The sequence below is a fragment of the Lissotriton helveticus genome (assembly GCF_964261635.1).
Source record: "Lissotriton helveticus chromosome 1_1 unlocalized genomic scaffold, aLisHel1.1 SUPER_1_unloc_26, whole genome shotgun sequence".
NCBI classification, from domain to species: Eukaryota; Metazoa; Chordata; class Amphibia; order Caudata; family Salamandridae; genus Lissotriton; species Lissotriton helveticus.
Genome location: NW_027611666.1, coordinates 790,670 through 802,620, shown reverse-complemented (window position 1 = coordinate 802,620; position 11,951 = coordinate 790,670). Strand labels below are relative to the sequence as shown.

Below are 11,951 nucleotides of genomic sequence, written 5' to 3'. Positions count from 1 at the left end.
AAATTGCTTTTGCTCGAACTTTAGCACCGTATGTTCTTATAGGGGCTTTGAGGAACAGCCTTCCTTCCATACTATGAAAAAAGCTTGAAACAATCGGTTAGTCCTGGACACAGGAAGACCGACATTCTGGATATGATTGTGGCATAAAGATTTCGACAAAAAGCCAACCCTTAAATAACCATAGCTTTATAACTGTTCACCCTTACAAGGTGCTCACAGCTTTCTGAGAAACTCTTTGTACTTTGGCTCCTTTATTCCACGTCCATCACAGATACGGTGGTCTAGATATAACACACCCAGTATATAAAGTTGCACTAAATAAGACCCTTAAAAAAAGTCTCTTTGGAATATGACAAATCTATGTCTACATCCCTCTTGTAGCAGAATACTTACAAGTACTGAACATTTTATGACATTTTTATGAATTGTTAACAAGGGGAGTGCCAAGCCACAGACATATTTTTAACTTTCCTAAGAGATGATACATTGGTTGGACAAAAATGACTGTTCAAGTAAGCTTTATTCGGCTTTTGAATTTAAAACCATAAAAGCAGCAGAGAAAAGATACAAACATACAAAGAACTAGTCCAGCAAATCAAAGCATAGTTAAAAGGAAAACAGACTGTTTAGGACAAGCTAAAACAGTTTGACGAATCAACTATTCAAGATCCTACTCCAAAATACACAGAATCCTCCTTTATCATCAGGTATGATAGTAATTTGATACACCGGGGCCAGGATAAAAGTCATGCAGATCCCAGATACGGATGGAGCCATCTCCAACTTTGTGTTGGGTAGAACGTAAAAAGGGGGCAATGTTTCTGTCTTTAAACTTAATTAAAATCAGATCTCCTGGAACATTTTTGGGCAGAGAACCAAGCCACCCCACCCTCCTGACGCTCAATATCCCGCCGTCTAAAACAGATGGGAAATGTCTATGGTTTTTAAGCCAGAAAATGGCTTTATTCATTAGGTCCTGCTGTAGTTCACGTTTACCCGGGGTGAGTTCAGGGACCCCAGAAAGCACGGTAACGTATGGCGCGGCTTCCGGGGGTAGGTCCATTTGATGCCTTCTTTCCAGGAGTCTGTGAGGGGTATGTTTTAGATTAAGAGGAGCGTTGCGACCACTTAGAGTGGGTGGTATAGGAGGGGGGTCACAAGTGGGAAGTATGCTGGAAGCATTGTTCATAGGCCTTTCATGGATGTTAGTAAGGGTAGAGCATGTGGATATCATGGTGTTGGCATTTGGTGGGAGGGACCTTATTACAGTGTTTTCGATCCTGGTCAGCCTCTCCCCCAGATCATTAATTTTTACGACCAGTGGTGATAGAGCACTGTTTAACATTCGTTCAATTTGGGCCAGCAGGGTCAAATGAAGGGGGGATACGGGGTCATTTGATCGAGTCTCCGCTTTATCCGAAGTTAGTGAGACAGGGTTTGGGGCGGATAAATGGGGGCTGCAGAAAGTTGGTTCGGGGGATGCGGGAGGTGTGAAATTTACTTGTTCATTGTCTCTGACCACTATAGGGGGAGTTAATAAATCCTGGGCATAGTTTGTACCGCACATGGCATTCAATTCTTCCCAGATTGACATCGTGGTTGGGAGACAGGATACCGAGGGCAACAATGTACAGATCAAAGCAATAGAGGGGGAAAGGTTAGCATCTGACTGTACCTCCTCCTGTAGTAAAACCAAGTGTAGTGGCCCGTCCCGTCCTCCTCTGGCCTCTGAGGGCCACAGAGGGCCCGCCCTTTGCCCGGGCTTCGCCCGGCGCAGTCCCGCGCGCGTCCCGCGACGCGGAGGGAGCCTCGTCCTTTTTCTGCGCCTCCGGGCGCGTAGCTACCGGAAATGCCCCTCACAGGCTGCTGGGAGCTGTAGTCTGCCGGCGGCCGTGCAGGTGGAAAGCAACGGCGGCGTGCAGCACTCACAGCATGTGGGCCCCAGCAGCAGCAGCAGCGACGGAGTGTGCCCGGTGAGTCCCGGTGAGTCCCTCCTGTTCCGTGACCCGTGGCTCTGGTCCTGGACTGGACTGTGTCCCCCCGCTCCTCAGTGGGAGCCTCGTTCTTTTTCTGCGCCTCCGGGCGCGTAGCTACCGGAAATGCCCCTCACAGGCTGCTGGGAGCTGTAGTCTGCCGGCGGCCGTGCAGGTGGAAAGCAACGGCGGCGTGCAGCACTCACAGCATGTGGGCCCCAGCAGCAGCAGCAGCGACGGAGTGTGCCCGGTGAGTCCCGGTGAGTCCCTCCTGTTCCGTGACCCGTGGCTCTGGTCCTGGACTGAATTGAAAGAAGTGAAGCCCAGGTCTTTGTATCACAAGTAGCACTTATCTCTCTATTAACACACAAGAGCTAGTCCCATCTCAAAGAAACCTTGTCAGTCATGTGAACACCGAAAGCAGAGCCATTCTGAGAGCAGTCACACTGTTGAGACAGGACCCCTTTCTAATGGCACCTCTGCCAGACTCCCTGCTGACAGCAATCACGCTGTCGAGACAGGACCCCCTTCTAATGCCACCTCTGCCAGACTCCCTGCTGACAGCAGTCACACTGTCGAGACGTGAACCCCTTCTAATGTCACCTCTGCCAGACTACCTGCTGACAACAGTCACACTGTCGAGACAGGACCCCCCTCTAATGCCACCTCTGCCAGACTCTCTGCTGACAGCAGTCACACTGTCGAGACAGGACCCCCTTCTAATGCCACCTCTGCCAAACTCCATGCTGACAGCAGTCACACTGTCGAGACAGGGCCCCCTTCTAATGCCACCTCTGCCAGACTCTCTGCTGACAGCAGTCACACTGTCGAGACAGGACCCCCTTCTAATGCCACCTATGCCAAACTCCATGCTGACAGCAGTCACACTGTCGAGACAGGGCCCCCTTCTAATGCCACCTCTGCTAGACTCCATGCTGACAACACAAATTATCTTGAGTTTAGGGGCGCAATATCATTTCTTTACAATCAGCAGTAAAATGCCAAAATCCAAATCATTTTTTTATTCTATTACATATCTTAAACACATGCCTTTCTTTTTAATATGTAAAACGTACTCATTATTGTGTACATTTTATAGCATTGTGATTGGTTCTACCTTTATATTATTTTTATACAATCAATCTTTTTTTTAATTTCTTTTGTGGAACAATCATGTCAAAATCGAGCTCCATTAGCCATCAACAAATCGTCGTCCAAGAATGTAAAATGGTGATTTTGCTTAACTATCACACAAACAGTGTCAACTATCAGTGACTTTTATAAATGATTCCTCACACTCCTGAAGAGAAGCCGCGTGCTCACCCTGTCTATCACACAGCATGCAGGTTGGAGACTTTCATTAATATTCTGTATCTGGTGAACAGACACCGTGTGCTCAGCCTGGCTATCTCACAGCTGCAGCTCTGAGACCTTCATTATTGATCCTGCACTCTTCTGAAGTGAAGTACTCAGCCTGGCTATCACACAGCTGCAGCTCTGAGACCTTCATTATTGATCTTGAACTCTTCTGAAGTGTGCTCGGCCTGGCTATCACACAGCTGCAGCTCCGTCACCGTTATTAATGATCCTGCACTCTTCTGGGGTGAAGTACTAGGCCTGCCTATCAAACAGCGGCAGATCTGTGACCTTCATTATTGATCCTGCACACTTCTGAAGTGTGCTCGGCCTGGCTATCACACAGCTGCAGCTCCGTGACCTTCATAATTGATCCTGCACTCTTCTGAAGTGAAGTACTCGGCCTGGCTATCACACAGCTGCAGCTCCGTGACCTTCATAATTGATCCTGTACTCTTCTGAAGTGAAGTGCTCGGCCTGGCTGTCACACAGTTGTAGCTCTGCAACCGTCATTATTGATCCTGCACTCTTCTGAAGAGAGGCTGACGTCTTTGTAGCTTTGAAAGTTGACAAAAGATCTTCACACATTTACTGCAATGACATGGCTTTTCACGTGTGTGTTTGCTGGTCAGTACTTATATATACATAACATCTACTTCTACATTCACTGCATTTGAATGATTCCTGTGTGTGTTTTCTGATGCCTTTTTTGACCTGAAATATTTATGAATAGTAATAAAAAAAAACCTTTTTTTTCTTATCTTTATCTTTTTTAGAAACTTGGCTGTGAATGGAGCACAAATGTATATCACGGATAGAAGATATTGTTACGAGCACAACGCAATCCACAAAACTATATACACTAGAGATATGAGCACGGATCTATATCGAATCTTAATATAGATACCACATTTCAATATTGATTTCCCATCGGTAAAACGAGTAGAAGGGGTGATACTCTGTAGGTAAAGAGTACATTATTTTCGAAGGCCGTAGAGTTTACAACCACTAGTCTCTTTAGTCTCTGCTTTCAAATGTGACACTCTCAGACTACTGACCGTAGAAAGGAATTAGGATATATAAGGATATGGGAGTAGTGGCTAGCTAAATAGCATGCAAGATGGGTTCGTCATGGGTACTATACCTGACCGGATTAGAGCTCTCTCTCCTTCCTTTCTTATCTCTTACTATTCTTTTTCACTTAATAATTCTTTTTGTTCTACTACTCAGCATCTACTGTCTGTCACTTATGAATCGTTTCCTTCACCAGTCGGACATTGTCTCCTCCATGTTCTTTAAGTTCCTTTGAACGCAGTATGGAATTGGGGTACTATACCCTTCATTGTCTTCAAATGTAAACATTAATGTAATTTGCTGCTTTATACCACACACCTTGGAAATGTGCCCTACACTGTTAAACACAATGTTCCTTTTACATTAATTTATTTTTGTAATGGCGCATTCGGGAACTCTGTGTGGCGTTAAACACAGAGTCTCTCTTCCCTTGTTATTATTTTGCTCACTATATTGCTTGCAAAATGTCCGTGGTGGTCATGTGACCAAAAGCCCGTGTGCTCGAAACGCGTCTGTTTTTGTGCCCAATAAAGAAATTCTAAATCGTACCTGGCTGGTGTGGCTTGTCGTCCCTTCGTTCAGCGGGAGGATCGAGTGGATATATATATATATATATATATATGTTTCCACAATTTGTCCCATCACGAGGAACAGTCACGGAGCACACGTGGGGGTTCTGACGTCTTTTATTAAATACAGCATGACGCGTTTCGTATTTCCGACTTCCTCAGATGCTGTCTTGTAACGTAAGAGGTATATGTTTTTTCAGTTCTTTAAAAAGCCTAGGTTGGGCTCCTCCCACCCAGTGTTCGGCCCGAGGGAAATACATTGAGATTTTTGGCCGCCATCTTGGAGTGTCTGTTTCTTTGGTTATTTCATTCATTGTCTTTGTTAATAGCGATGTTGGTTCTTTACTATCAGCTTACAATTCTCGCTTTGAAAATGAAACATGCCTCTCTGATGTTGTTGTATCTCTGGGTAGTTTGGGAGCCTTATAATCTGCTTTTCTCCCCACTCGTCAGCTGCTTCGGATGTTTGTGTCTGGGAAAGCCGGTTTAAGTAATCGGTTGTCCATTGTGTCGTCACAATCCAGTTTGGCAGACACTGCTCCATCGTAGCAGCGGTTCTGGCAGAAATAGTATCCTCAGATTTCACACGAACGCTGCCTGACCTGTCGAACACTTTGATTTGACGGGTGCCTCCTTCGTGCAAGCAGCATGCACGTGAATAAGTTTCCACAATTTGTCCCATCACGAGGAACAGTCACGGAGCACACGTGGGGGTTCTGACGTCTTTTATTAAATACAGCATGACGCGTTTCGTCTTTCCGACTTCCTCAGATGCTGTCTTGTAACGTAAGAGGTATATGTTTTTTCAGTTCTTTAAAAAGCCTAGGTTGGGCTCCTCCCACCCAGTGTTCGGCCCGAGGGAAATACATTGAGATTTTTGGCCGCCATCTTGGAGTGTCTGTTTCTTTGGTTATTTCATTCATTGTCTTTGTTAATAGCGATGTTGGTTCTTTACTATCAGCTTACAATTCTCGCTTTGAAAATGAAACATGCCTCTCTGATGTTGTTGTATCTCTGGGTAGTTTGGGAGCCTTATAATCCGCTTTTCTCCCCACTCGTCAGCTGCTTCGGATGTTTGTGTCTGGGAAAGCCGGTTTAAGTAATCGGTTGTCCATTGTGTCGTCACAATCCAGTTTGGCAGACACTTCTCCATCGTAGCAGCGGTTCTGGCAGAAATAGTATCCTCAGATTTCACACGAACGCTGCCTGTCCTGTCGAACACTTTGATTTGACGGGTGCCTCCTTCGTGCAAGCAGCATGCACGTGAATAAGTTTCCACCATTTGTCCCATCACGAGGAACAGTCACGGAGCACACGTGGGGGTTCTGACGTCTTTTATTAAATACAGCATGACGCGTTTCGTCTTTCCGACTTCCTCAGATGCTGTCTTGTAACGTAAGAGGTATATGTTTTTTCAGTTCTTTAAAAAGCCTAGGTTGGGCTCCTCCCACCCAGTGTTCGGCCCGAGGGAAATACATTGAGATTTTTGGCCGCCATCTTGGAGTGTCTGTTTCTTTGGTTATTTCATTCATTGTCTTTGTTAATAGCGATGTTGGTTCTTTACTATCAGCTTACAATTCTCGCTTTGAAAATGAAACATGCCTCTCTGATGTTGTTGTATCTCTGGGTAGTTTGGGAGCCTTATAATCCGCTTTTCTCCCCACTCGTCAGCTGCTTCGGATGTTTGTGTCTGGGAAAGCCGGTTTAAGTAATCGGTTGTCCATTGTGTCGTCACAATCCAGTTTGGCAGACACTTCTCCATCGTAGCAGCGGTTCTGGCAGAAATAGTATCCTCAGATTTCACACGAACGCTATATATATATATACACACGAAAACTCCTCCACGCCACTTCCAATCCACACGGACCAGCGAGGCGTTCACACAGGAGACGGACCACAGGATCAGTTACAGGTTTTCTTTATTTTGGCAGATACAGCTGGAAAAAGTGCATTACGCGTTCCGGGCTACGCAAGCCCTTGCTCACATGTGTATATATCCATTGTCACATTCCTTGCACTTGAATGGTGTTTACAGTGTGTATTCGTTGATATTTTCTTAATGTTAATGATTCACTAAAGCTACTTTTACATTCATGGCAATGATATGGTTTTTCCCTAGTGTGTGTCCTCTGATGCTGTTTTAGTTGTGATAATCGACTAAACCTCTTCAAACATTCTCTGCAATTATATGGTTTTTCTCCTGTGTGTGTTCTTTGATGGTGATTTCGGTCTGATAATCGACTAAAGCTCTTCATACATTCACTGCACTTGAATGTTTTTTCCTGTGTGTGTTCGCGGATGAATCCTTAATGTTGAAGATTCACTAAAACTACTTTCAGATTCACTGCACTGGCATGGTTTTTCTCCAGTGTGAGTTCTCTGGTGCCGTTTTAGGCTTGATAAATATATAAAGCTCTTCCTACACCCATTGCACTTGAATGGGTTTTCCCCAGTGTGTGTATTCTGATGCTGTTTTAGGTCTGACAATCGAATAAACCTCTTCTCACATTCACTGCACTTGAATGGATTTTCTCCTGTGTGTGTTTTCTGATGCTGTTTTAGGTGTGATGATTGACTAAAGCTCTTCAAACATTCACTGCACTTGAATGGTTTTTCCCCTGTGTGTGTTCGCTGATGAATCCTTAATGTTGAAGAATTACTAAAACTTCTTTCACATTCACTACACTGGAATGGTTTTTCCCCTGTGTGTGTTCGCTGATGCTGTTTTAGGTGTGATAATTGATTAAACCTCTTCACACATTCAGTGCAATTATATGGTTTTTCTCCTGTGTGTGTTCTCAGATGGTATTTTAGGTCTGATAATCGACTAAAGCTCTTCAAACATTCACTGCACTTGAATGGTTTTTCCCCTGTGTGTGTTTGCTGATGAATCCTTAATGTTGAAGATTCACTAAAACATCTTCCTCATTCACTGCACTGGAATGGTTTTTCCCCTGTGTGTGTTCGCAGATGTTGCCTTAATGCTGATGAATCACTAAAACTTCTTCCACACTCACTGCACTGGAATGGGTTTTCCCCTGTGTGTGTTCGCAGATGTTTCCTTAATGCTGATGAAACACTAAAACTTCTTCCACATTCACTGCACTGGAATGGTTTTTCCCCAGTGTGTGTTCTCTGATGCTGTTTTAGGTCTGATAATTGAATAAACCTCTCGTCACATTCACTGCACTGGTATGGTTTTTCCCCAGTGTGTGTTCTCTGATGCTGTTTTAGGTCTGATAATTGAATAAACCTCTTCTCACATTCACTGCACTGGAATGGTTTTTCCCCTGTGTGTGTTCGCAGATGTCTCCTTAATGCTGATGAATCACTAAAACTTCTTCCACATTCACTGCACTGGAATGGTTTTTCCCCAGTGTGTATTCGCTGATGCTGTTTTAGGTGTGATAATTGATTAAACCTCTTCTTACATTCACTGCACTGGAATGGTTTTCCCCCTGTGTGTGTTCGCAGATGTCTCCTTAATGCTGATGAATCACTAAAACTTCTTCCACATTCACTGCACTGGAATGGTTTTTCCCCAGTGTGTGTTCGCTGATGCTGTTTTAGGTGTGATAATTGATTAAACCTCTTCATACATTCAGTGCAATGATATGGTTTTTCCCCTGGGTGTGTTCGTTGATGTCTTTTTAGGCCTGATAACTGAATAAAGCTCTTTACACATTCAGTGCATTTGAATAGTTTTTTCCCTGTGTGTGCTTGCTGATGGGGTTTTAATATTGATGACAAACTAAAGCTCTCACTGCATGTGTCTGAGACTTCTCTCTTGGTTAGCGTCTCTTGCTCTGGTATATACTTGTTTACATCCATTGACTGTACATCCTGAAGGGCCAACATGACTGATAAAGCACTTGTGTTATTCTTGCATTCCCTGTATGAGTCGTATTTTGCACGTTTGTTTTACGATTAAAGAATAAAGTGCAATGGTCACCAACTACTTTCCAATCACATAACGTGTGTAAGGCTTCTTCGAGGGCGATTGTGTCTTTAGACTGGATAATGGTTCTGCATGCTTGCGGGTAAAGATTCATTGTCCTTCTGGCCGGTGCACAGTGGAACAGTGCTCTGTATTTTAGACAGCTGAACCCCTATTTCTTTTAACCTTCACTTGTCTGACTCCACTCCGTTGCGCTTTTCAATGGTTGCTGTGGATTGGTCGGAAACAGTTTGCAATACACCTCTAGCACTGAATGGTGGCCTGGTATTATTTTAGGAAGCAGAGCACTGCTGTAACCACCTCATACTAACCTCATGATCAAAGCTGTTATTGGACATGTTTACACAAGAGGAGGTTTATCAGTGTTGTCTTAATTTCCTAGAGGTTATTTCTTTGTTTTGAGGCATGTAGGTGCACAGCTGAGACTCGTGGAATCACTGAATTTCTCGTGTCCCTTGTCTCTTCTTTCAGGATGTCTCAGTTTATGTTCAGGTTCGGCTGTCTCTGATGGCACTTATGTTTTCCTGAATACTAGAACTCAATATTTCGGACTTCGTCTTTGCAGATTTACAGTGTTATCTTCCTCATTCTGAAACATTTCGTACAATCAAAGATTGTTTTCTGTTGGATGTAAAGAGATTTAAAATTACTTAAAGGGAAACATAACGGAATGTGCATACACAATTTTTAATTGATTGTATAAATATCTCTTAAATACCATTTCTGAAACTTATGAAGGCATATTTAACCATACACAGAAATTTACATAAAAGGTGCTTTGACTTTCACATCTTACTTATTTCAGCAAAGGTGTTCATGAGTAAGTTAGTAAAAAAAAAAAGGGCGCACGCATAGCACTCATACACTAGTTACAGCTTTAGGTAGATGCATATGGTCAAGGTTTTGTTAAAACAAGAACAGCTCTTTGAGTAAGAGATGTGAGATGGATCAGGAAGACTTGAGACAGCAGGGTGGACATCAGGATGTTGTGCCATAAATCAAATATTGCTGCTCGCAGAGGTGCCTGGCTTCATCCACTACACCCACAATATGCAGTAGAGCAGCAGTTTAATGATTGTAACTTACTTTGTGGTTTTACTTCTCTCAAATATTTGTCAGTATTATCTACAGGGGAGGGAGTTCCACGGATGGACTAGCAGATTGAGCTGGGCTGCTCTGTTGTTTAGTTGTCTCACCTCTAACTTTAGAGCTCGAGATAGCACACTAGCCGGGCGGCCTACTAGTAGACAGCTGTTGTGCATCAGCGTAGCAAGAGCAGAGATGGTGCGCCAAAGCCAAGCCTGTTATCGCCCTTTCACCCCTGGACCATGCCAAGCACCCCAAACACTCTCTTAAAAACATCTCTTACGTCAAACTGCTCTGTTCATATACCCTGCACCTCTCCTGCCCTCCATACAAGGTAGGGCCTGTTCTTAAATGTATTCACCTGCATCTCACATGAATAGCCCTGCTTTCAACATTCCTTTTCCAGCACAAAACCTGCGAACAAGATTTTACAACCATGCAATTCCCATGACCTTTCATGGGTCTCCCCTCCTACTCAAGCTTTTCAACATCACCTGTACAAACCACCGTGGCCACATTTAATGGAACAATACTGAGGTGCGCTCATTCTTTCCACAAGATGGAGAATGCACCAGAACAGCACACACTGTTTATTATTTATTTTTATTTATACAGCTTATAAAGAGCACTGTCACCTTGAAGGCATCCTGGTGCTAAGCAACTCAGAGTACAGGTGTGTCGGATACATGGCCAGGCGACTTAGGGCTAGATGTAGGTAATTCTAATTTACCGATTCATAAATACCCAATTTTACCGATTCGGTATTTATGAATCTGTAAATTAGAAGGAGGCAGATGTAGGTATTGCCCATTGATTCCTATGGGCCTTGAAGCCCATAGGAATCAATTGGAAATACCGAATCGGTATTTACCGAATCGGTAAATACCGAATCCTGCAAGGGTGCAGGGGGTGTCACTTTGACACCCTCTAGCACCCCAAGTACAGGCTTGTGTGACATGTGGCACACATGCAGGCCCTAAGGGCATGTCTGTATGTCACATGGCACAGGTGTGCATGCACAGATGTGCATGCACACCCGAATTCGGTATTTTACCACACAATAGTATTGTGTGGTAAAATACCGACTATTAAGGGCCTGTGGCACTCTTTGAAGTGCTAGCTACATCTAGAATTACAGAATCGGTATATTTACCGATTCGGTAATTTACCGAATCAGTAATTTTACCGAATCGGTAAATATACCGATTCTGTAATTTTAAGCCCCCTCCATTGCAAAACCCAAATACCGGTCGTAACGGCCGAATTCCGACCGGTATTAGGGCTCCTACATCTGGCCCTTAGTCTTGGGGAACAGCCAGGTTTTTAAACTTCTTCTAAAAGGGAGGAGCTCCCAAATTTGTCTGATCTCCCACGGGAGCTCGTTCCACAGTTTGGCCGCTGCCACACAAAAGGATCTACCCCCTAACCTGACTTTCCTAAACCTCGGTGCCTTCATCAGTCTCGCTGATGAGGAGCAGACCCTTCTTGTAGGGATATACCAATCAATTTTTTTCCGCGTGAGCGCAGGACCCATCCCATGAAGGGCTTTAAAGACAAGGCAGAGAGATTTAAATTGAACTCTCTGTCTCAGAGGAAGCCGGTGCAGTTCTTCCAAGGCCGTAGATGTAGAGGACTTTCTAGGCAGCCCTAGGACTATCTTGGCTGCTGCTGACTGGATCCTCTGTAGTCTGTCCAAAAGGAACTTCGGGGAGTCAAGCAATAGGGCATTACAGTAGTCTAACCTACTGAGAATCGGACACCTTACCACTAGCGCACGCGCCTGAGGAGGTAGCAAAGGGAAGATTTTCTGCAGGGATCTAATGATCACAAAACAGCAAGCTGTCATTTTTGTAACCTGAGCTTCCATAGTAAGTTTGTTGTCAAACATAATGCCCAGGTTACGGACCGTTTTTACAGGCCGAACTGCGGTTGAAT

At 44.2% G+C, this 11,951-nt stretch overlaps 1 protein-coding gene across 1 annotated transcript; it reads right to left on the bottom strand.

Annotated features, from left to right (window-relative positions):
- Positions 1–6,877: 6,877 nt before the first annotated feature.
- On the bottom strand, positions 6,878–9,451 carry LOC144805806 (uncharacterized). Its single transcript, XM_078672286.1, has one exon. The coding sequence runs from the start codon at positions 8,828–8,830 to the stop codon at positions 7,898–7,900; it is 933 nt and encodes a 310-aa protein (XP_078528412.1). The 5' UTR covers positions 8,831–9,451; the 3' UTR covers positions 6,878–7,897.
- Positions 9,452–11,951: the final 2,500 nt, after the last annotated feature.